Raw genomic sequence first — 27,981 nt, 5'->3', positions numbered from 1 at the left:
TCAACTGCAACAAATTTTTTAAAGAGAATTCTTAAGAAGTTCTGTGTATGAAACTCGATATAACTTTAGATAAAAACTGTTTACAAGAAATAGCAATATGAAAGAAATTTGGAAAAAATTCTATGAATTCATCAATCAATGAAGTGTGGCTGCAAAGTTTTTGGTTAACAGTTTTGAGGACTATCAAAATCATTATATACGCATTACTTAAAAATTATGTTTTGTTAATTATACATAAATTCATTTTTTTCCCTTTCATTACCATTGACCACATGAGCCCTTATTTAATACTTGTTCCTATGTAAAACTGATGTAATTTGGTATAATTAATCTAGCTTTAAGACGTGCTTGCATTCTTTCAAATCAGCCCCCACATAAAAAGATAAAAGTTGTCTTCAAATATTTTCTATTCATTCTAAAAATTTTAAATAAGACTATGATTTCTGTAACACTATGATTTAAAGACTATGATTATTTTAGATAAGACTATGATTTCTGTAACACTATGATTTAAAAATTTTAAATCATATTGTTACAGAAATAAAATTTAATTTCTGTAACACTATGTTTTATTTCAAATAATACATGAAGTAATGCTGCAAAAGAATTATTAAAATACAAATGATCACTCAGTGATAATAATAATTCAACAACAAAATGTTTTTAAAAAATTAATTTATTTTTCAACAAGTATAAAACTAAAATTCTTTCCCTTTTGTTTTTTACCAAAATGTTTTAAATAATATATACACAATGATGATAAAAGCCAGTAGTTAGTCTTCATGTCTTTCTGATGGTGAAATCGAATTTTAAAAATAATTCAACACAGTCTATAACACAATTTTACAATATTAACTTTTATTTGGCCATGAATATAAAACTATTGAATTTTTAGCTTCTTTTATTCTCCACCATCTACCTAAACGATGCTCTTGACCTATTCCAGCTATTAGGTACTTTCCAGATGGGGAAAATTTCATACTATTTACAAATCCTTCCTGTTAGGAAAGAAAGAAAAAAATTAAATAATCATATCAATGAAATAAAACATGACAGACACAAAAAAATTACTATTTTCTTTGAAAAAATTCTGATTATTGTGAAGTAAAAATTCTGCATAATTTCTGAAGTTATTTAATTTTTATTCTTTAACAATAAAAAAAGTTTAAATAAATCTGCTTTTCAAGAAATTCAAGGAACAGGTGAATAAATATTCCATTTATTAAAACCGAATGTTCAAATATAATTAGCAAAGCACTTGGCTTTTAAAATACAAAATTAGAACTTAATTCATGCAATTTATTTTTTCACAGCATTATGTTAAAAAATAATGATTTAAAAGTAAATCTATCATCTGATAAGTCAGAACCTTGTAGCAAAAGAAAGAGTGGGTAACAAAAATGTAGAATTGCTAACAAGAAGAAAATGGTTTATAGAATGTGAAGCATTTTGATTAATGTTCAATAAATTATCTCAAAAACTGTTATAAATAACTTTTAAAAAGAATTCGAAATGAAAAAAACTTTTTTAATCATATTTATCATCTGGAAGGAAGTCAGGCAATCAAAGTTCAAGGACAGGATATGTTCTATTATAATATCTATATCTATTTTAAAAGAAAATTTAATTTACTTAAAAAAAATTAAGATACTAAGTCAATATCTCACAAATCTGGAAAATTCAGATTTTAGAAATGTATAATAAATAAATAAATCTGGAACATCTGGATCATAATCCTTCTTAAAAACAGAGAGGAAAATGAAAACTTACTACTGGTATTCTAGAAATGGGGACAAGTGTATGAGTATCATCATCTCGCCTCCATAATCTAATGAATCCATCTTTGGAGCCTGTAATAAGAATAATACAAAAATTATTTTTAAAAAAAACATAGAAAAGGAAAAATTAAAATAAAATGAATTTGAAAACACAAAAACACAACCTGAAATATTCAAATCAAAGTATTGAATTTCCAACATATTTTATTGGATGTAAAGATTTAAATACGCCAAACATCATGTTGTGTACAAATTAATATACATAATCAACTGCCCTATACTGGTTTTAATACACTAACGAATCAATTATTTCAATTTCACAACTTTTAAATAATTATTTTTAATGAATGAATTTAACTCTTTTTTGGCATATAATTTGCCTCTGATATCAAGAAAACTTAATTGAGGAAGCTTAAAAATATAAACATAAATAGGTTGCTTTTGAATTCAACATAAAAATAGAAAAAGCCTGTTTCAACCTTCAAAAGTTTAACATGCCAACAGCAAATGCAAATTCAGGTAGCAAACTACGCATCATTCATAAACAAAAATATATTTAAAACTATAATATAATGTAATACAAACAGAAAAATTTACTAAAAGAGATTCTGAGAATACATTTGCATGTATCATTGTTATCACAATTAACTTGAATTGTAATAGGGCATGAAAAAAGTTTTTAAGATTAAACTTGGCTCAAAAAAGGAGAATCATTCTAGTGACATTGAAAAACAACTCCCATGAATCAATAATTTTGCAAAGCAATCTCCTGTCTACAACATGGTTTTGAGACAACAGAAACAAATTAATTATATAATAAAAGGCTTGGATAAAAAAAAAAGTTAGAAGTTACAATTTTTTGGGAGGGGGGGGAGGGTAGGAATTACAAGAACTAATTAATATATTTCCTTAAAGTAAACCAATGATCCATTATATTATTAGTCAATATCATATTTTTTAAAAATATAACTGTCACATACAGCTTTTTAGAAGCATGCAAAATAGAGAAGCTCATGCATCAATTTCAGAAAAAAAATGATAATAGAAAAGATGAAGATTGCATAGAATTATAAAACAAATATTCCCATCAGTATCTTGATATGAATATTTTTGTAAATTACCTAATATCTGACAACAGTAGAAGCTCATAACATATAATCATGGTAATGATAGAGATTTAACTTTATACTGGCGAATGATGCATAACAACATTGGGAGCATTCTTGCCTCTTAAACAATTTAAAATAATATTAACTGCATACAAATTAATATTGTTATAAATCTATAATACGGCTTCTTTTACAATAGTCTCATAGTAGGACAGTATCATCCACAGATTTAAGGTATGCCATGACACTTGGCAATGAAGAGAGAAATGAAAGTTTCAAATATGATGGAATCTTAATATTATCTCTATTAAGAGACAAGATACAGGACCCTTTAAAATCTTTTGTGACCTTGTTACAAGAACTAAGAAAGCAAAGGTACATACACTAGAGATGGAAGTCAAGTGAATTCTGTCTTTGGAATGCTGATCTGCAGCAAGTTTCCTCTGAGTACTTTGTGCCATTATGATAATTTAATAACGTGTGGATGTTGGATGCATGCTGCTGACTTTAGCAAGTGCTGTCTTTGTGCATGCTTCAGTTACCTTTTCATGGTTTCAAGTGAAATAAAGCATCAATTTCAAATAAATAAGCTTGTTGAATTTCTCACCATATACTTACTGGATGGATTTTTATAACAATATTAAGAAACGTCTAATTCATATAAACAAAATACAAACATTACCTGAGGCAACAAGATCTGTGTTTTGCAAAGAAGCTACAGAAACAATCCAGTTAGGCACTTCAGATTCTTGGTCTTCTCCATGGGCCAATGTTATTTTAGACATGGGTTTCTTTTTTTGTGTACCCCAAAGAAGTAATGATCTAAAAAAAAAAAAAAAAGAAAAAAAGTGAAATATATATATACATACAGTTTTAAAAGAATCATACGCATACATAATTCTTAACTCAAGAAATTTAATGGATGCTCTTTTGATATACATATTCAAATAAAACTATTATAGCAATCACTTAGTAATGGAAAAAATATCTGACCTAGATGACTGTGAGATTAATGAAAATGATAGTTTAGATGAAATACATAATTTCTAAAAACAATGTAATATAACAATACATTGTGTAATAAAAAAATCTCTGTTTATTGCATAAAATAGACAAAATTAAATAAAAAATATTACAATATATGATTTTAAATATAAACATGAGCCTATTCTTTATGTCACATCAAGATAACTTATGTCACATCTGGATATAGTGATTTGTTTTCCATTTTATGCTTCCCACTAGCCCATCTGAAAATGTCAGAATATTAAAAGGACTGCATTATAGAAAAGTCAATATATTACACTGACAAACCGTTGTCTCTATTGATGGTATATGAGATTATTGGAGCAAAGTTAACAATGAATTTATGAATTAGGAATTAATAAATATAAGTTGTAGCATAAGTTTTATTCTCTTTGTAAAATAAATAAAACTGGTTTCACTTCACATCTTCTATAAATCTATAATTTAATCACTAATAATGCAGTCAGAAACAAGAACTCAATACATTTGAGGTCCTGATATAATTAAAATAAAATCATAAAATCTATAACAATAAATTCTGAAACTTGGATTAATTGAAGGAAACTAGAAATAAGAATCCTTATCCAATTAATTTTTAATTGAACTAAACCAATTATACATCAATCACTTTTAAATATTACACTACATGCATTAAGACAGCAGAATAAATAGTAATTACCCATCATCTCCACCAGATACAAAACTTTGAAAACTAGACACTGCAACACAATCGATGGAGGCTCTAAAAAGTAAAAATTCACTTTCCTTAATTTTGAATACTAAACAGGATTATAAAGCACTAAAAAGTAAAATTAATCAACCTATAAAAAGTAACAACACATTCAAGAACAAATTTCTTTTATTTATCTTTTCAGAAAACATACATTATATTTTTCATATCATTAATATTCCACATACAAAAAAATCAATAATCAGACAAAAAAAGTTTACATCCAGAAAATAAATTGTTACCTAATTCAAAAGTATTAAGACAAAAGTATGTAAAGAACGCTTCTCCTCACTACATATATCTTTATTTCTTAACTGCCGTAACATTCACTTAAAAAAAATATAACTTAAGAACAAGTTAAGCACAAAAACTGATTCAAAAATTAAAATAATGAAAAACATGCAAGAAAACTTGCCACATTCCTCTAATACTATTATTCCATTATTTTCTGATGTGCTTTTACATCTTATTAAAACAATGATGACTAATTATTTTTTATTTATTCATTCAATAACAAGAGATAATGTATTAAACAAACCCATGGCCTTGAAAAACAAGTTGGGACTCCTCCGCAATTTTCCATATTCTGACGGTATTATCTCGTCCACCACAAGTGACAACATTCTCTCCAATAAAACAATCAATTCCATGTATTTCATCTTGATGACCAAATCTATATAAAGTTTAAATTAAACAAAAACTTTAATTAATTTGTAACAGTTATTTAAGTTTTATAATAAAAATCAATAGCAGATACCTTAATATTGCAAATAATTACTTCAACAACTTTAGATCATACATATGAAATAGAATCTCAGATAATAATTCAAATTTTTATCTTTTAAAAGAACATGCAAATACTAAAAAATAAGTTTTGATAAAGCTTTGGAAATTACATACAAAGTCTCGACGTATCCCATTTCATCAAGATTCCATAATTTTAATGATCTGTCACTAGATGAGCTAATGAGTTGATGTGTATTTCTTTGAAAGACAAGACCCTGTAACAATGACAAAAGTAAATAATTCAAATGATTTTTCCAAAGAAATTTGCAATAAATTTGTTCTAACAAAAAAATAATAGTAATAAGCAACTCTGCAGTAATAAGTTAGCAACTTTGAGATCAGTGCAACAGATTTTAATTGCATACATAGAAAAAAGACAGATCTTTGAAGAATGAATCGTAGTAATAACAATAAGAAAGTAATAATCAAATTGCTTTCATCCACAGCTTCCAGGATTTATAACAATGCTATTATACAGTAGGTTCATTTAATTTGATCTAAAAACTAATCCCAAAACCATTAGATAGGTATATATTTCAAGTTGGCAAAATATTTTACATTGTTTTAGTGAATAAATGCTATGTTCAAAAAATTTAAGATATCTATATCTTTATATAATCTCCTAGTTTTATTTTCAAACATATTTTAGAAAAATATTTTTGCCATGAAATTATTTTAAATAAAAAACAAAAACAATTTCATATTGCTATGGTTAAAACAGATCAATTTATAAAACTTTGAATGTAATAGGCATCTTTAAGATCTAAATTTTCATATTCATTCTGTTGTCTCAATAGCATTCTTAAGAGATCATATACAAATTGAAGCCATACAATAACATGCTATTAGGTTTAGATTCCCTCCCAATATTTTTTGGGAAGACCTTTAATATCAAATTATTTGTCAAAAAAAGATTAAATATGCCCTTTTTTAGATTAGATTTGATTTGACCCTTCCTAGGAAATAAATCTATTTTATGATAAACTGACTTTGTAAAATAGGAAAATATCAAAATTTTGGTAATTTATTAACTTCTAAAATCAGAAGAGATAAATAATGATAATTCAGGAAGTAATAAGCATACTTATCACTGAGCATTAATAAAAATATCTTAGAATGTTCATAAATATGCTTATCACTTAATTTTAGGCAAATCAGCTTTTTTTTAATTAAAAAAAAAAAGAAAATATGATGAGATTTTTGAAAATAAGTATTCACTTAAACAAAATTTTGAACATTATTTTGTATGTAGTAAGATAGCCATACACATGAAGAGCTAGCTACATTATGAAAAAATAAATAAAATGGTAAGATTTGTTATAATTGAATTAATAACATCTTATGTATATATTTTATTGAAGAGCAAATTAAAGCAAAAACCTCAACTTCGTAATATACTTAAAATGAAACAAATTAATGTATAAGAAAATTAATAGAAAGCTTTTAAAAGTAAATAAAAATTTATTGCATTATCAGCATATGTTATTTTTAAGAAAATAAAATTGAATTTAAATTAAATATATTTAATTCAAAATAATGAAAATTAGAAATAAGATATAAGAAAGGTCAAAACACTGCTTTTTCTTTACTGAAAAAAATCCCACATGGGTTCAAATTTAAAAATAAACAATAGTCCTATTACATATGCCAAAAAAAAAAAAAAAAAACTTATAATATACAAGTAAAACTGAATTTAAATTAAATATATTCCATTCAAAATAATGAATATTAGAAGATATAATAAAGCCAAAACATGACTTTTTTTTACTGAAAAAAAATCTTTCATGAGCTCAAATAAAAAACAATAGTCCAATTATGAATGACAGAAAATCATAAAATACAAACAAATAAGTCAATTTTGTAAAAAATATTTTAAGTGTGCTATTCTTTTTCAATGATGTTTTTAAGTCAGCTAACTATAAAACTATTTTATTCATTCATTCTAGAGGAGTCTGTTTCACTTTTGGATTTGTTTAAAATAAGATTTTAACATGACAGAGCTCTAGCTCAAAAATTTTTTTCAGGCACATACTTTCTAGATTAATTTGGAAATGACATCATAGAATACTGAGGTTCTTATAAGTGACCTACAAATTTAAATCCATTATATTACTTCCTATAAAATTCCATAAAAAGTACAGCCCATGAAAGGTAATCCACAAATAGAACACATTCGATAATTAAATTATTAGAGTGAGCAAATCTGTTACTTCAAGGATATTGCATATTGTGTAAGAATTTGTTTCACATAAGTGTTTCTACCCAAATGAAATTATTATAAGCAAATAGAATGAAAAAGTAAATTTTATTTAAAAGTTATAAAATAACTTTATACATCTTATTTTATAATGAAATTATTTACTTCTTTTCATCATGTTGTTTAGAGCATGCGTTCATATTATTTTTCTATGTATAAGTTGTGTATCTTTCTGATGTTTGAATGTTAATAAATTAACCAATAAAAGAAGTTGCAATGACATTTTTAACTCTTGCACTCATATTTGATGAAAAGTTATGCATCTAATACAAGGACTTGTTTATTGCTCTGAAAAAAATTTATCTACAATTGTTTTAAATTCAATTACCTCCCAAAAATTAATCTACATCTTACGACTTTGTAGTATTTTTAATAATCAAAATTAGAAAATAAAATTAAAAAAAAAACATCAAAATAATGCACTATCTTGAATGTTGCCTCAGACAAGACATCCAAGTATAAAAGGTGAGTTTCTTCTAAATATTTTACTCTTTCTAAAGCTAATAATTTTTCTTTGCAAACCTGCATGTGACATTTCTTTAAAAAAAATCACCAGTTTTAATTACAAATCAATGGAACTATTGTATATGTTGTGGCTTTTAGAGTATTTTCTTTTAGCCAAAAGATGAGGAGACTTTATAAAATTTTAAATTTTCTCAGCATTATATTTATTAACAAAAACAACAAAATTCTTTACTTCATTAAAAAAATTTTCTTTTTGGCCAAGATTAGAGTAAATAGCCTGTATATTAGTTACTTTTAGCAACTGGCTGGTCCTTCATGAATATTGATTTTCTCAGTTCATCTAAATCTTCAATTAGAGATAAAAACGTAAATAACATTATTTTAGTCATCTTAACTTGTTTCAGTCCTTATTTGGATGAACTTTTTTTAGTACTCAGATTAAATGTTGAAATCACATGAAATTTATAGCCGTTTGATATTATTTATTTCACTGCTATAATTTATTTATTCCAGATTTTATTAATTTTCATATTTTTATGGTAATGGCTCAATATAATTTTAAAGACCTATCTACACATAAATCTGACTACCTAATTTGTGCAAATTAACAACAACCTAACTTACATTATTTTATATATACAACAATTTATTGATATATTTTTTCAAAATTTTAAATTTTATAAAAACCATATTTAAATTTTAACAATGAATTAATTCTGAAGAAATGTATTCTTATTTCTTTATTTACAATCTTTTTATGAAAAATGAAAGTTATAAACACTTCAAAGTGTTCATGATAACATGCTTGGTAAAAAGATGCAATTTGTTGCATCCAAAAGAGAGAGAGAGAAAATTAATTAAAAACATACTAATTGATATAAAAAAATAACAACATTTGCCTTACAATGGCAAATCCTTAAATGCCTTATAATGGTAATATCATGAAATAAATATTTTATATGTATTATGACTCTTAATGTTCATAATATTATACTGACATCTTTGATACTTTTGAAACAGTATATAATTTTACATTAATAACCATTTAAAAAGAAATGGATTTTTAAAATAGGAGAGAGAATAGATATGTATAACTTAATTAACAATCGAAAATAATTGCAAATTAAATAAATATTAATAAGTATTTCACATGAAATTGTTACTATGTTTCTAATTACTAAATTAATTTAAATTTTTCAAAACTCATCTATTAATTAAAAGTTTATGGAAAAGCATTGTAAGAATAATATAAAATCAGATTAAGTCTCTTTATATAGGTAATTCCAAATACATTCCAATCAAAATCTCTCAATTTGGTTTAAGAGATATTTGAAATCAGCAGTAAACATTAATTTCTCTATTAAAGAGCATTCATCAATCAAATGCATGAATCCTTAAGGCTATCTTAATTGAACACCGTTCTTTGCATTTTGTAAAAGTTTATTTCATTGTAAGAACTTTTTAATTTCCTCCAACAAAAATAACGTTTATCAAGCAGAAATATTTGCATCTTTTTTCATTCATAAATTTTTGCTAATATCCAAAAAATTAAAAAAAAAAGTTCTTATATCCATAAATAAACAGATAAACAAGAGATGGTGATTTTTGTACACAAATACAAATTGTGAACGGCTGAAAGAAATTGAGACAGTTCTTACAAGAAAAAAGATAATAATTTGTTAATGAAAATGCACATATTTTAAACCACGTGATGAGGCACAAGAGAATGAAAAGTAAAACATGTTATCTGCAGAAAAAAAAAAAAAAAAAAGTATGTGATAAACACGTGCTTTTCTTTTATATGAATCAAGGAAAGCATGCAGACGATTTTGTCTCAATAAGAATAGTGGGTAAATCATAATAAGACATATATTAAATCAGAAATGTTGTTAATGATTTCAAAAATGCCAGAAGCATTTTTAGATGATCGTGAAAAATACTATAATACTGTCACTATTGCATTCACCACCTTTCCTATTTTAAAAGAAAGTATAAAAATGTAAAGTAAAAATGAAAGATGAAAATATTGTTTGTAATCTAAATAAAAACGTTGAAAAACAAACTAAAACAATTACTTAAACTGCATTTAATAAGTAGAAGATTAAAAACTTACAGTAATAGCTCCTTTATGACCTTTGAATGTTTTCAAATGTTCCAATGTTTCAGGATTCCATATATTGATAATATTATTACTGCAACCCGATGCCTAAAATTTAAAATAATATGTTTAGAATCTTGGCATATCAAATTCAGAATTTAATTTTGAATTAACATTGCAGTTTATTTTAATCACAATGAAGCTTGATAAAAAAATTTCTACCATTGATAATAAAATTGAAAAACACATTTTCTAGAGAATGTATATTCAAACTTTAGTATGAGAAATTCAGAAAATTTTCCTACCACTGGTTAAAATTAATGCTTTAAAGACAGATCATCATTCAAGAGCCCCATTAGCCAATCAAGATTAATATATAAACTATTAAGGATGGTTTATTTTAATGTTATCACTTTAGCTATTTTGAGAGATGCTTTGGATACTACTGAAATTGAATTTTGAAGGACGTTGCTCACAAAAATTATCTGTTATCTGCATTATTCTTCACAGCAGCATACAAGAATATATTTAATATGTTGTAGAGAACATCAGATTTGGTACAGATCTCATTGAGATAAAATTTGCTTCACAGCTTCACAGATCAATAGCAATATAGACATACTTTTCTAACCTTCATCTGGAGAAAACTAGACTAAGTACTTCTTCAACATCTGAAAAACAGACTGCGATGGAAACAAAGGATCTACAGACACATTGCTGAATTTCTTGTCCAAGATAAAAGTGATTACTCATAAATATAGAGATGAAATTTTGCAGGCCTACTTTTTAAATTTTCAGAGAAAATACTGATGATATTTTAGTGAGGGCCCATTGATAGCTGTGCTTATAGAGTTAACATGGTTGGTAATTTCATTAAAAGTAAGGATATTCACTAAATGGACTATTCAGTAGATTATTATCTATATTCTATTAAACACAATAGAATCCTCTAGATAGAGATACTGTAGCTTATCAGATTTACTCAAAAAATCATCAAGAGGTGAAAATTAATAGTAAGAATTAGACCAGTAACTCCAAGGATTCATAAATGGACTAACTTTCGTTTTGGCAATGTATTGTGAGAGGTAACTACACTTAATATAAGTAATTTTATATAAATTTTGCAATAGAACTTTAAACAGTACTGAACTGATGATACTTTTTGGTGATTATGAGTGAATATAATTCATTTTATACATGTATACAGTAATTTTTCAGAAATTAAAGAAAATGATATCCCCTCCCCCTTAAATTTGAATATAAGAATACTTATGATAAGATCATAGAAGATGAAAAGTAAAATAACAGTTTAGATTAAAATAGATGTGATAAATGAGGTATTAGCAGGAAACATAAATAGTAGAGGCAATTATATATTGAGAGAAAAGAAGCAATATTTAGAAAATAAGTCTCACCAGAAATTTGTCATCAGATGACAAAGCTAAAGAAAGTATGTGGCCGGAGTGTCCAGGCTTTGTTTCATCAGTGCCCTTCTTGACACAAGGTATAGCTTTTAATTTTTTCTTTTCTTCTGTACTCCCTAGAAAAATTTAATTTATCTATTAGCTAAGAAAAAATTACCAAGGATAGATAGATATCCATCAAAGAAAATTTTTAAAAGAAAAATACTGGCTTCATATACTGGTTAACCATCATCAATATAAAAATTCTAGATGGGCTGAAGAATAATCTATACAGTATCATTAGTTATTAACTACATTTGATATAACCTATAATATCCATTAAATTGAAAATTTACTTGTACAATGTTCTTTGTTCATAGGCTTCAGCATTGAAAAGCTAATAATAACTAAATCGTTTTACCAAAAATTTTTTTTGGACAATTTGGAATAAATGGAATGCTTTAATTACTATCCACTTAATAATGAGAAAAACAGATATAAATGAAGATATTTTTAAATACAAATAGAATAATAGAAATTTTAAGTGGAAAAATACTTACAAAATGAAGGGATCATTGTAATTTGAATTTAAAAAAGCAATATAATTTCAAATTCAATAAAGTGCAAAATAATTAAAACTATGTGAAAAATAATCAGAATGCAATGCATATGTATTTTCATATAATATTATCAGGAAAGCAATAAATATAATTTTTTTAATTATTAAAAATTAATTTGAATTTCATTGCTTTATTTCATAAAAATATTGACATCATTTGATTATCAAAATTGAAAAAAAAAAAAAAAAAAAAAAAAAAAAAAAAAACAGTTGCTAGGTAAACAAATTATTTAAATTATGGATAAGATAGGTTTTAAAAACTATCTTTTTTTTTTTTTTTATTTACCAAAATTGCAACACATACACACACTATCACAGTCTGAATTTTAGAAAGAAATTTATCACATTTAAAGAAATGCTGGTGCTTTTAAGAGAGAAGCTGTTTGACATTTCATGATATTCATGATTCAAGGAGAAATTGTCATCCTTGCATAACTTTTGTGACTGGTAGATATGCTGTAGATTGATCTCATATCTTTTCAACTTTACAATAACTTATTAATGCATAAGCATGTACTACTTAGTGAGATAATTTCTTATATAAAATCACAGAAAATATGACCAAGTGTTATATAGTGCAGTTATTCATGTTTAAGTACATTGTTTGTTATTATCTTGACATATTGAAGCAAAGAAATCAACTGAAAATTTCACAAAAATGTTTCACATATACAATTTTTCTACAGAAATCAAAAATTTGCTTCCTGTCCTTGAAACAAATCAATCAATATATCAATCTTGGCTTGCCTTTTTAGATTGCAAGGATGGAATTTTGTAATTGAATTCTACTGTCTTTCTAAAATGGTAGAGTTTAAAAATTTCATACTGTATTGAAGTTTTAATGAGTTATAGCAGCTATAAACTAATTAATTTTTATTTGAACTGGATTTAAAATTAGAAAATGTTATGTAGTAATAAATTTGAAATGAAAAAAAATTCTCTAAATAAAAATAAGAAATTAAATGAAAAAATTTCAAAAATCTATAGGTCAAGCAAAACTTCGTAAAATATGAGACACTGATTGAAATACTAAATGAGAATCCAAATCATTTTCATAATATAGTTAAATTTCCAATGAACAGGGGTGTTTGTGGGACCCCAAAAAATCCCCTGAAACTTTTACGGACTTACTACCGACATTTTGGAGTTTCGAGAGGGGGGGGGGAGGAATGAAAAATTACAATTATGAAGTATTGAATGACCTAATTATAAAAGTTCAATGAATTGCTTTTTTTGCAAAATTAATAACCATACATTTTTAAACATATAAACTACTACATTTTATGTAAATATTTTAAAGTACCTGAATTAATTCTTTAAAAAAAATTATCTAATTTCTGCTGCTTTTTTTTATTTTCTGATGTTTGTGGGCTTGTCTTTCTTTTGTGGTGAACTTCATAATTGCAGGAAGGTTGACTTTTATTTTCCTCGAGAACTGCACATGCAGAGGTAGAAGCAGTTTCTTTTCTGCTAATGTAGAAGGTTTTTCAGAGACTTTTATAGGTGACTCATCTGAAATACATGTTTTTAAGTCCTCTTGATATGTTTTCCAACTTCTGCTCATATTCAGTAAGAGATCTTTGTGAATTGGATCAGTCATTGGATTTTTTGAGCCATATTTTTCACATGAGGTTTCTTTAGAAGCCATTAAATCATATTTAATAGTCTGCACTGCATCTAGGGAATCAATCTTAAGAGAGGTTCTATAGTCAGTGACAAGTGTATCCATTAAGTTGAATGCACTTTCCACTAATGGGCTATGGAAGCAGCTAAGGCAGGCTTTGACCAATTTAGCCAATGTAGGATACTTATAATCATTTGTGAAATCATCTTTTAAATTAAAAACTTTAGACCAATATTTATCAATTGTACACTTGACTTGATTTCCACTTTCATCAGATGTGTAGAGCATTTCTTTGGTGATATCAATATCACTCTGGTATAACCTTATTTCAGCTTCTACTTTTGACTTTTCATTATCACTAAAAATATGGGACATAAAAGATGATAATTTTTCAAAAGCTAATATTGTACTGGTTTTACCTCTTAGCTCTGGATCTAATGCTGTAAAACTAATTAGATATGAATTTTTAAGGGGTAATTTCTGTTTCATATGCTGTGCTGTATTAGTAAAAGCTTTCATCAGAGAAATTTGAAATTCTTTTGCTATTGGATGATTTTTTGATAATTTCTTCAGGAGAGTGGAAGTTTCTGCACCAGTAAATATTACTTTGCTAGGTAGATGGAATACTGGATTTGTGACATCAACCTTTAATAAATCATTATAAGATGTGCACTCTATATTTTTTGGCTTCATAAAAAAAGAGAAAATTTTTGCCATCAATTTAGAAATACTGGAATGTATTAAATGAAGCATTGGTTTTTTTGTTTCAAATAATTTAATATATGTGTTGAACTCTGGTAATACTGCTGAATATAATGCCATATGCAATAAAGTTTTGTTTTGCATAACAAATAACCCATTTAGTATTCTTTTTCCCCGAGCTAAAGCATCCTTTGTGAGTTGTTGGGAATGCAAGCAAGAATACACCCCTTCAACAATTTTTTTCTGAGCTGCAGAAATATTTCTTTTATTGTATACAGTTTCAACATAAGAAAAATAATCCCCTTTATCAGTTTTATCCAAGTAGTGAAAATAAAATGCAATAAGAGCATCCCACAGATCTTTGATTCTTTCTAAAACACATAAAATGTACACCCACCTATGGTCTGGTCTCTTCAAGGGCTTAAGTTTTTTAATGGCAAGGGATTCACAGATTTTGAAAAAATTCTCTTTTACTGCAGCTTCTCATCATCAAACAAATCTTCTAAGTATCTATCAAAACATGAAGCAAATTTTTTTGCACAGTTATTAGCTGTGTGACATGTGTCACCATCAATATCTAATAAGTGGGGTGCTTTTTTTGATCGTAGTCTGGTTTCAACACCATTTTTTTTTTCCCACGCATGGTGTTACATGAGTCCATTAATACACTAATTAAGTTTGCCCATGGAATATTATTATCTTCAATAGTATTAACAACTGCTTTAAAACAGCTTCTGAATTGCAAGATTCCATCTTTAGAGATGCAAAATGATGAACTACAACTTCATTTTGATTGTTGTCATAAAACTGCACCAATATTGCCAGTATACTTTCTTGAGCATTGCTAGTACTTTCATCCAAATTTAGAGAAAATGGAGTCTCCTTTAAAGTTTTAATAATATTTTCCTTAATAGTTTTTGCGAGCCCATATTTCATCTTATAACATGCAGTAGTCCTGGACATTTCCAACGAGTTTAGTGCCGTCTGATCGAAAGTTGCGAAGCGATCAATGACAAATAGCTAATACGGCGAAAAATCCCCCTTCTCTACTTATTGGCGCCACGCCAGGAGAGATAAGACCTTTGAACCCAGAGTCACGTGATCGCACATCTGGTCGAACGAAGTCTCTCCCTTTTTTTTTTCTGCCGCAGCTACTTGCCGAAAAGAATCCAGAAGAGAATGTCCGAGAACCGGGGGAATGAGTCATAACTCGCAATAAGGAAAGAACAAAAAAGAAGCCCCCCCCCCCTTTTCACGCATTATCACTGCCTTTGGAGAAAGAAAGGAAAAATTTTCACCACACACACTGACCTTGCGTTTTCTGCTTTCAAAGCAAACAAAATTACCCAGATCAAAATAAATAATTCATTATTATTCCTACTTCCTTTTGAACGACGATCCCCGGAACTTCCGGGTATCGAAGTTCAAAATCCCCGGAATTTCGGGGTTTCCCCGGAGCACAAACACCCCTGAATGAATGATTAGGAGTTTTGTTCTTATGATATTTATTGTCTTTATTAATTATTTTCAGCAATTTATGCTAACATAATTTTCATTCCCATTAAAATATTTTCATATAATATAAATTATAAAATAATTTCCCCATAGAAGAAAAGTACCAATATCATATTAAATAATTACTTTTAGATTTTTTGAAATTTAAGATTTTATTCAGACTTTTAATTTTTTCCTAAAATTATGATTCCAAACAAGTTATCACACTAAAATAAAACTTTTCAGTGAGGTTTCTTTCCTTAAATTCCTAGACGTGCAAATAAAAATGTAATAATTATTTAAATAACTATATATATATATATATATATATATATATATATATATGATTTATCTGTAATACTTAATTTTTTTTCTGCAAATGTTAATATATTTTATACCCAGAGACCAGCATAAATAGCTTATACAGTCAGAATTCACTTAATGAGCAAAACAAAATGTAAAAAAGTGATTTGCTTAACAAGCAATGTTATACAGAATGAGTGGCGAGAAGACACTGTGACATCACATGCTGGATTGGCCTGTATCAGTCTGTATTGAGTGTTTATTTGAATAGAATTTTTATAACAACATGAAGAAGTTTTAGCCAGATAGTGTTGTTGAATGCAATTCCAAGCATTGAAGCCTTAATGAATGAGATTTTGATTATGGCCATTAAGTAGATACAGGATAACAGGAACTATATCAATTAGCTTGAAGGAGAACTTATAGTGCTGCCTTCTGCATTGCAGACTCAACAGAGCAATAACCTTCATGCAAAATAAAAAAAATGTTGAAAGAACGTGAACTCATTGCAACACTCCAATAAAGCAGTAGCTGCGCATGCTACAAATTCATTTAAAGATAATGTTGTGTTTAATTTTTGCCAAATTTTGAAGCATAGCCAAAGAAAAATGCCTTTAGACAATTTTTTTTTTTCAATAAAAACATACAATATAACTGATAAAATATTAATTTGTTTGAGTATTTCTTTCTGGAATGAAATGCATTTTCCTTTTTTACATGGATTCTTATAGAAAATTGTTTAATTTAATAACTGTTTTAGAATTATGAGTAAGATATCAGAAAAAATTTTGCTCCTTAAGTGAGAAACTGCTGACTGTGCATGCTCACATCTTGATGCGTAGCAGAGAGTAGAGACGAGCGACTTAAACACCTGCGGTTCTATGAAGATGTTACGAAATACAATGTTACGAAAGACCAAGGTGCGGTAGCTCGCCTAATTAAGTTCTGTAACTTTAGGAAAATTGGTTTATAGTGCTTCCTCATTACTTTTCACCAAAAACACATCTGTAAATAATTGCAGTTTTTTAGATCTTGCATACATTTATTTATTAAATTTTTTTCTGTTTCTCAGTTAATTGAAAATCCCGCAAATATAAGCCTGAATGATGAAAAAATCCTATTTATATACAAACAAATAAATTTATATATATATATATATATATATATATATATATATATATATATATATATATATATATATATATTGCAAAGAAAAAACATGTTATACACAAAAATGAATTAAGAAACGACCAAAACGAAAGATGTATAAAACAGGATAAGATTTAATATATAAACTGAGATATAATTTTACAGAAGTGTATAGGAGCATACAAACTGAATCATTGTTATGAAGCCACTTAGTAGTTTGTAAAATCAATTTTAAAATAGTACTTGCTAAATATTATATCAAAAATACTTTATATAATATGTATTTAATATCAAAAAATGTATAATAATTAAACAAATAAATTAACTTACATTTTATAATAAAACAATCTTTCGCAGCACTAAAGAAAAATTTTTCAGAAGTTGACATAGCTAAAGCTGTTATACTTAATTTATGCCCCCTAAAAATGGCTGCTGGTTCAGGAACAACATTTTCATACTGCAAAAAGAATATATATAGATATATTTAATGCATATACAGCAGGATGCACAAATATTTTCAAATAAAGTAACTTCTATAACAGAATTGAAGAAATACACATAAAAAAATGTATTCAGTTTCATCACAATTTTTTTTTTTACTTCATAATATTTTATGGCATTATTCGAAATTTTATTCAATCACATAATTTTTCATACTTTGATGTGGAAAAATAAAAAAGCTGACATTTTCTTTAATTTCATATAATATGTTTATCACATAAAAATATATCCCACTTTAAATTTTAAGCGATAAACAATTAATCATACATTCACTTATTAAGAATTAATAAACATCTACATGTATATTTAAATACATGTACAAAATTTTGTCAAAATATGCATCATGTTGTATTATCAATTCACTTTTCTTATTTTTTTGTTATCATTTATCATATTTCATAAATATACAAAGAAATAAAACAACAACCTTTAAGTGCAATTATGCATACATTGATGGTAAAAAAAAAGTGTATAAAGTGTAAAAAAGTATATAAGTATATAAAGTAAAAGTATATAAGTAAAAGTATATAAAAAAGAAAATATTAAAAAAAAATATTTTTATGTTAGCAAATCATTTATATTGTTGCTCAATTCTTTTTTTTTTTTTCCCCAATAAGAAATGCTATTCTTTCTATTTTTCAGTTGTTTAATCAAAGAGGGAGGGGGAAGAGATAATTCAGACATATAAATGACTCTATTTACCTCATGAGCTTTTTTCTTTAGCAAACGCCCAGCTTCTTCTAACTGAAAATATATTAAAAATACATAAATCATTAATAAACACTAAAAATAATCCAAATACATTATTTTAAAATACTAATTTATATATACATTAAAATGTACTATATATATATATATATATATATATATATATATATATATATATATATATATATATATATATATATATATATATATATATATATATATAGCAATTTAAATACGGTTGAAATTTAGTAAGAAGAAGTGTAGAGATTGTAAGAATATCTATATTTTGCTGGCATTTCTAATATAGTTCTTTATAACTGCATTCTTAAAAAATAAGTCCTGTGTAGATTTAAATTTCTAAACATTTAAATAAAAATTTAAATGTTAAATTGCTTATAGAGTTCAAAAATATAAGTAAATTAGCATATTTGTAAATTTTCTTACCACTATTTTTTGATAATTTAATAACTTACTCCCTTTATATAAAAAATAGCTGATACAGTCTTATTTTTATGAAATTATTTAACAGATATCATTCTGAATTCTATCTATAGGTGTGTTAAGTAAAATTATTAACAAATTTTTTCATCTTTAATTTAATAAGGCAGCTCAAAATTTACTCCATTGTAAAATTAAAAATAGTATTAAGATCACAGCTCATTGAGATAAGTGCTAAAATTATACATTTCAAGCAAAGCCTTTGAGTTCTGTATAATTATCATGACTTTTATTAACATTTATATTACTATTTTTCTTAACATTTCATGAAACATTAGATTTTTATTAGTAATTTTCAAAAATTCAAAATGAAATTGCATGTATATGCTTACAGCTTCTTCTTTCAACCTTTGAGCCACCGCTTCTCTAGTATCATCAAGAGAATTTTTTTCACGTTCTAAAAAAGATAAGCAATGAAATAAAATCAATAAATATAAGTATGTAACAATCATTGATTAAATTATGATAATACGATAGCCATTTTACACAAATTCATTTACATATTTTATCTAAAATTTTTTTAAAAGGAACCTCATATAACTATAGGAAACATAGAATTTTCTAGCATACAAATATTTATGGAATTTATTCCTGATTTGCAGCTAGTTCCTTACTAATGGTGCAGGTACTATATCGTTGGGAATTAAGATTTCATACAAGCTCTTGGTGCAAACTTGCTGTGCACAGCTACCAAATCCTTGTAAACAGCATTATTCTGTAAACTTGACATGTGATGAATAGATTTTCTATTTTATATATTAAATAATTTAAAAGGGGAAAAAAAGAAGCTTTCATTTCCTTAACTGAAATCCTCATTTTGAGCATATCTTGGATTTTACTTAACCATAATCTACGAGTTTTTTTAATTATTATTTATATACTGATAATGATTTTGTAGAAATTTATATACAAAAATAAAAGGAAATAAATAAATAAATGGATAAATAAAGGAAGTAAACCAAAAGGAATAAAATTAGGATATAATTCCATTTATAATTTATAAATAAATGTGCAATAATCTTATTTATAACAGATTTACAAAATTATTTTGATCCACTTGAATTCAATGTGGGCGAGCTGTGCAATCTTTAATGTCTTAGGTTCCATAGATTTCCCACATATCTGGGAATGTAATAAAAGTAAATTTAACTGTCTTAAACTACTGCCCAAGTAATCCCAAGTAATTAGTTTTGGTTCAGCATCACTCCCGAAAGCAGGAAGACGCCCCTTCTGAACTATTAAAAAGTCACGAACTCACTGTTTCATCCTCTTTTCATTTTATATTCTAAATGGAGAAGTTGCCCAAGATTTCTTTCCCATGATTATAGGGAGTACTCGCTAGTAACAATATAATATATATATATATATATATATATAAGCATATATATATATATATATATATATATATATATATGCTTTTTATCAATGATGACAATTTCAAGATTATACAGTGCAATTATTTATCACCTACTAGCTGGTACCCAGTGTGTTGCTGTCGCAGAAGAAATAACTATCTTGTTTAATTGGGAATGACATTTATTTTCTTGTTGACAATGAATACATTTGAACTAGAATAATGTATAAAGGAGAAGTATAAATAATATTTACTCTTTTTCTTGACTTTATTATTCAAGTGCTTTAGGGTAGACAATATATACACATACATGCAATTACAAATTTGTAATGTTGTCTCCTAACATGGTTAATTCAGTCACTGTAAAGACTGTTTTACGTTCAACTCTGTTGGATGCTGATCGGATGCCAAATCAGTGATCTAAGGGCTTGGCGTCGATTTTGGCGAAAAAATAGATAGTACTGGAAACTTCCAGAATTTTAGTGATTGGGCAAATAGGAACTGGGTTATGCCTGATTGTTCCAGAACCTTTTCTGCCCACCTCCTGGGAACTATAAAAGGCTGGAAGTCTCAAGCTGCAGTCAGTTGTGAAACAAGTTGTAATTATGGAAAGAGTCAATGGCAAATAGTTGGATTAGTTCAGCAAATAGCAAGTATTGTGAGGAGCTCAAGCAATTGCTGAATTGAGCTGTGTGCCAAGTCCTGGTGTTTATTATAAAAGCAGCATCGAGTCATGCGAGCAGTAGCCAGTTGTGTAGTAGTGAGTCAGCAGTTGGGTACAGCTAAAGCGAGGAGACAGTGAAGAATTGCAGACATTTGAAGAGATCGTAGAGTAAAGCTACGCAGATCCCCCCCACCTGATAAATTCTGCCTGGCCGCTTTATGCGCTGTGGTTGTTGTTACTACTGATTACTACTTGTGGGCTGTTGTTTATTGTAGAATGCTGCTGTGTTCGTCTCAGCTGTATATTTGCTTCCTTGCATTAGTGTCTTCGGGTTAATAAAAGTCGTTTTCTGTTACTAAAAATCTGTTTATTTCACCGACCAACAAATCGAGAAAGAATCCCGGAATTTCTGTAACTATATATATCGGATCATTAGGCAATTGGGTAACCATTGTACTGCAGTGCATAAAACACTAACAAACAAAAATTCATTTTTATATAAAATAAAATAACTGCACTATGCTTATAACCTTCATGCAAGTGCAACTAAGTTGACCAAGTTCCATTGCAAGATCTCATAAAATATGACCAAACAAAGAAATTCATTTTTATATATTAGATTAGATTTTTTAATAATTTTTGACTATCACAGAGTTTGGATGGTTTTGCCTTTCTCATCACACATATTAGCAACATAATAATATATAGCCCTCAAATATGTCAAAGTACAACAGATTTTTCACACACGAGAGCAAAGTATCAATGTTAACAATAAAATAAAGGTTAATAAAGGCCTCAACTGGTAAATTCAAAAGGATTCAAGCATACAAATAAAAACAGCAAGCCATAATGTTAAATAAAATATTAAACACACATTAAAAAATAAATATTTATTTTTAAATGGTTTAAAATTTCAGATATTGATTTTAAAATTATTTACCTTCCTCTTCTATTTTAGCAATATATTTTTTTGCAAGCCTCAGTTTCTTTTCTTGCTCGGTTTCCTCTTCACTTGATGATTCTTCAGGATAGCCAGGATCATGTCCACTGAAAATAATAATAATAAAAATTTCTTATGAAAACAAACTTAAATAACATGCTGGTATAAAAGCAACTAGATAGGTTATCAATATTATGTCAATGTAATTCAAAATAAAATTCAGGTAACCATTCATAAAACAAAACAAAACAAAAATTAAATATTTAAAGAAGCTGTCTTGTTTGCATTTTTTTTCACTTATGAAATATAAAGATAGTTTAAAGTTTGGCAAGAAAATGGTTTTGAAAACCTCACTGAAATGTTTCATATACTTTTTGAGTTGTGCTTTTTATTGGTAATTTAACCAATTCAACTTTTTAATAAATGTTTAAAAACTAAATTTTATATGATTAGATACTGATATAAAGATGGCACATGTTATAATACATTAAAAAAAATACCTACATTGTTTTTGTTAAACAAAGAGAATATGAATTTTTTTAAAAAAGTTTCTTTCTCAAAGCATGAAATGAATTGCTTAAAAAGAACAAAATTTATTGATATTTTAAAACATTCAATAAATTTTTCCTTCGTCTTTATTTTTTTAAAGAATAATTTAACTTAAAATAAGTCACCCAAAAATCATATTTAACAGCTTTCTAAAAATGGATTTTATTCTGAATAATTCAAGTTAATCAAACTCTGACTAATAAATAAATTGTGTTCTGACAGGTCATTCTAAACAGAAGAATGATATCGAAATTATAGGAATGCATTAATCAATTCCTGTATCTCAGATAACTGCTTATAAATTTTTTATATCAGTTCTTAGAACACCATATATTAATCCAAAATTATCATAAACCATTAAAACTATTACAAAATAAATAAATACAATGATAAATATATTGTAGAAATTTTAATTTCAATATATGAAAGAGTAGGGTAATCTCTAAGTATAATCTTTTAAAACTCTCACCTATCATCTTCATCACTTGAGATTTCTTCTTGACTTGGCTTAATCTTTTCATGTTTTTTCTTTTTATTAGAAACATCTGCATCATCCTATAATTAAGAAAATATTTTATAAAATAGATAGTATTAAAATTAATACAGTATTATAAAAATGATTCAATTGTTTTAAAATCTATGTATAATTCTTAAAAGATAAATGAATGATAGAAATATGAATATTAGAAAAGAAAGCCTTTCATTTAGAAAACAACATCATATTATTGCAAAGGAAAAACAATTTCTCAATACTAACTTTTTAGTATGAGTCAAACTTATAAGCTGAATTCCTGTTTCTTAAACAAAATGAATAAAACAGTATTTTTATATTGCTTTGGATGTCCTTAACATATATGACTAGACATTCATAAAAAAAAAAAAAAAATTACATATAAAAGTATGCTAATTTAAATAATATTGACAAAATTATTATTTTTATATTGCAATAATAATATATATTACAACGATTTAATCTGATATAGAACTATTTTTTATTCAAGAAGCTTGCATAAATTATATGCAATTACATTGTTATTCAGATATATAATACAAGACCTTATGAAATGGTAGAACCTGGATAATAGGTAAATATATGATTTTCCACAAAGTGGACAATGAAGCACAAATAGAACAATAGAAGTAAAGAACATGGTTTCTCTAAGGTAGAAAGGCTTCATTTCTACATATTTCTTCAAAAATTTCTGTCTGATCCTAAAGGATGTTAGTAGATACAAGAACATGAAGAAATAAAGCAGTTAAAAACAGAAATTCTTTTCAACTAAATACAATCCTACATTGCTGAGGAGTAAAATATAACGAATCTATCAATTAGTCATTAGATATTTTAATATGAGCACAATTAATTTCTTTTTACAGCTCTATCTTTACAATTCCTGGGCCAACTTTTTTTTCTATATTAATAAAACTATAAATTTTTCATCTGATTAGATTGTTTTATGTTGGCAACAATTCAGTAATATGGGTGGGGGTGGGGGAGATTGAATACTTTTATATGAATTGCTCTTGAACAGATATTAATCTTTTTAATTGAATAATTTTAAATTAAAGAAACACTAAAGGAACACATATGTATCTATAATTTATAAATTCAGTACATAAAGCAAAGAAATCACTGAAGCCTCAAACAGCCTCAACATCAGAATTAGTACTTTTGCAACAATTATGAGCAAGATACTTATCTTCCACACCACATCTTTTGTACTGTAAAACCTACATTAAATGGTTAATTATTTTCATGAAATAATTTTAAGCAACAAGAAACAGAATTTTAAAGATGCAAACAATTTTTTTATTAAATATTTAAAAAATGTAAACTTAATAATTTGTGAAGTAGGGTAATTTTTTTTAAAGGAGATGGTAGTTATTTGAATTCAGAAATCATATTTAAACTTGATATACTTAATTTAATTGCTGCAGATTATTATAAGAATTTAAGAGAAATTTAAGATTTATCCAATTCACGACTACTAGTGAAAAATGCAATGCATGAAATTCATTGATGATGAACTCAAAGCAAGAAGAGATAGAAATACACACAAAGCTTTCAACATCTCAGAAGAGAGTTTCCCCTTTTTTGGGAAGTGAAACTGAGGTCTAAGCAAAAAGAATTTATTTTAAAATTGCAAATATACTTAATTTAATGTAAGCTAATATCAGTAAATCTAACCAAACTTAGATTTTTTACAAAATTTATCTTGAAATTTCAATTTTATGATAGGCAAACATCATTCATTTAATTCTTTAATAAGATTCCACAAGCAAGATGGAGTTATACTAGATAAATGAAATTTGGGAGGTGTACTAATATATAACAGAAAGATGATGTCAGTTCAAATTTCATGTTAGACAAATAAAAGTTATGCTGATAGCATCACAGTGAGCATGCAAATTCGTGTAGGCTTTGAATATGAGATATTTACTTTCTAATCAATACTTATTTTCTACATAGAGCACTGTGAGCCATATTTGACTCAAGAATACCTTTAATGAGATGAAGAAGTCAATATAAACTACTTATGGAGAGTGAAAAAGCTGTGTAACAGGATTGCAAGATATAAACTTTTGATTTTCTTTTTACAATACTCCAAAAAGTCAATGAATTATTTATAGAGTATGATTGTAAGCAAAGAAGATTGGGATCCAGCAACAAATGAGAAACTACTAAGAAGGAAGACTACCATATTTCCTACATTATACTATTTATAATAGAAATTCAAATATTTGTTAGCAGAACACTGTCTTAGTTTCAATGATAGTTATATGTTGATAGAAGGCCAGGTGAGCTCAGTTTAACAAAATTATTTATGAAAGTTTGAAAAAAATATCTTCTTAATATCTAAAAAATCATGTTTGTTCTCTCCGCCAAATATGTTTGCTTCTCAACAGATTTATCATATTTACAGATATAAATTATAATATCTTTTATTTTTTATCCTTTTTTCTTACATTATTAATTTTTTTAAGGACAAATAATTTTCTAATGTAAGTAGTTTGTTTCCAATTTTAGGATAGAAAAACAATTTTCAGCAATTCTGTATGTGACACACAATTCTAAATATAATCATAATAGTATGAAACGTAATGTAGTAATGACTTAAACTTCATTATTTTTATATGATTTACAACACATTATTTATTGTCTATATACTGAGATGTTTGTGTGTATTCATGCTTCTTCTGTGTTGTGCTTGTGTGTGTTTTACTTTTTGAGCCTTGCTTTTTAAATTAGTCTTAATTTGTACTAAATTAAAAAAGATCAATTTTAATGTGACAGATCATTTGGGTCACAGTATGTTTTTGGTGCTTTTGCAGTTGCATGTTTCCATTTTAATCATTTAATTGTTTGCACTTTTGGTAGAAGTTTACAATTGGGTGTTCCTTGATTTTTTGGCATCAATATCGGTAACCTAACAGTAACATCAATGAAAACAAAACATTGCGGAAACCACTGAAATTTGGCACAAATCGAAGAGGCATCCAAATCTATACTAGAACTGCACTTTTATATTATGTATGGTTTTGAACTTGGATTTCTGTATTCATTGATGTTACTTTTTTTAAGTGTGAACTCTTGTTTTCTGTGTGTTTTTGACTCATACACTCTATAATCATTCCTTTAACAAGTTTATTGTAAATAAATAAAATATTAGCAAAATTAATTAAATATTTCAGTAATCTAAAAAAAATAAGAAAAATTTCGTATTAGGTGTTTAAGTTTCTGATGAAAAAACAGAAAAATTAGCATCAATAAGGATCATCTCTTAACAAGTGTTTTAAAATTATAAATGATTTAGTTTGGGTATATTACATAGTCACTTCTATATAATATATCACTTTTTATTTTTTATGAATATTTCCAGTTTTCAGAGCAACAATCAATAAAAAAAATTACTCTTTTTTCCATAAATAAAAAGATGTTAACCTTGGTTTTCTACTTATAAATAATATGCCCCATAAAAAGTTGTGGAATAGATCTGATGAGAAATATTTGGCATTAATGTGAAAACAAATTCACGTATTCTGACACAAAATATAAGAATTAAATTCCTTAAGAATAATAAATTGCAAACAGACAAAATGAACTGTTACATTATACCAGAGCTCTAAGAAATTACAAAAATGTATGATAAAACTTAAGAATTAAAAGCAAATAGATATTTCAGAGTCAAAAGAAAAGGAAAAACAGAAGAAACAATTAAAAAACGTACAATACTTTAAAATTACTTTCAATCAAGAAACGTACATAACTTTAGAAACAAATATAAAACTAACCTTTTTTCTTTTTGTTGAAGCAGATTTGGCTTTCTTTCTTAAGAAAAAATTACTTGGCATAGCTATTTTAGTTTAAAACCAAAATTATTAAATTTGTAAAATAAACACACGATCAACAAAATCTTATAGAATCTGGCACATGGGAAATTCGTAAAAATCGCGTGGTAAGGTTCAAATGAAAACAAGAGTATAAATTCAGTTCAGTTCATAGTCAATGAAAATGGTTATGGCTTAGCATTAGCACATTTTTATTTAGAAGCTTGCGGTAACTGGTGAGCGAACCCAGACCAGATGATAGTGTAGGCAAATCAGTAAAATCTCAACAAGTCCTTACTCAGCTTATGTCGTCTTTATTTTTTTGGTCCTGATAAGGTCTTGTACATGCATTGTAAAATAATCCTCCTTTACCTGTCACCAAATTTTATTCTGCTCTGGATAATTCGTCATCCTCAAAAATTGGACAAAAAACAACTTTTTTTCTCCATTATGTATATCATCATGTTGCATTTTCAGCCCCGCTCCTTCGCTTTAAGAAAGCCAAGTCTTTATGGAGAATTTTCGATCACTCTTGTCATTTCAGCAAAACACTTACAGATCTCTATTTTTATTAAGCATTCGTTTCTATACAAGACTCATTTTGAGAATTTGGTTCGAAGGTTTATCCCTTTTGGTTTTAAGTTCAAGAATCAAAAATGGGGCTATAATCATTGTGAATGAAATAGGCGTCATTAGAACTACCATAAAAATTATGCTCGAAGGCAAATAATTAAAAAAAATTGTACTAAAAAGACCCCACCCCACCCCTCGGCAAAAACATTGTGTAATTTCAATATGACAAATTCTTCGAATATCAGTCACATTTCTGTTGAGGATGCAATTATATTCTGATTTCTTGCGGTTCTTTTATACAGAATCCACATTAAAGAAAAAA

General features: G+C 26.7%; 1 protein-coding gene across 1 annotated transcript; it reads right to left on the bottom strand.

The window, feature by feature from the left end:
* Positions 1-841: 841 nt before the first annotated feature.
* Positions 842-27,220, bottom strand: LOC129964160 (U3 small nucleolar RNA-interacting protein 2-like). The gene is made up of 14 exons (XM_056078870.1): positions 27,051-27,220; positions 23,227-23,312; positions 22,209-22,315; positions 19,583-19,647; positions 18,747-18,788; positions 17,874-18,000; positions 11,665-11,789; positions 10,265-10,357; positions 5,544-5,644; positions 5,182-5,316; positions 4,593-4,655; positions 3,570-3,709; positions 1,771-1,850; positions 842-998 (listed from the first exon to the last, which is right to left on the bottom strand). The coding sequence occupies exons 1-14, from the start codon at positions 27,108-27,110 to the stop codon at positions 852-854; spliced, it is 1,371 nt and encodes a 456-aa protein (XP_055934845.1). The 5' UTR covers positions 27,111-27,220; the 3' UTR covers positions 842-851.
* Positions 27,221-27,981: the final 761 nt, after the last annotated feature.

The sequence above is a fragment of the Argiope bruennichi genome, chromosome 3, assembly GCF_947563725.1.
Source record: "Argiope bruennichi chromosome 3, qqArgBrue1.1, whole genome shotgun sequence".
In the NCBI taxonomy this organism is placed as follows: Eukaryota; Metazoa; Arthropoda; class Arachnida; order Araneae; family Araneidae; genus Argiope; species Argiope bruennichi.
The sequence above is the reverse complement of the archived record's forward strand: the minus strand, read 5'-3'. Positions and strand labels throughout refer to the sequence as shown.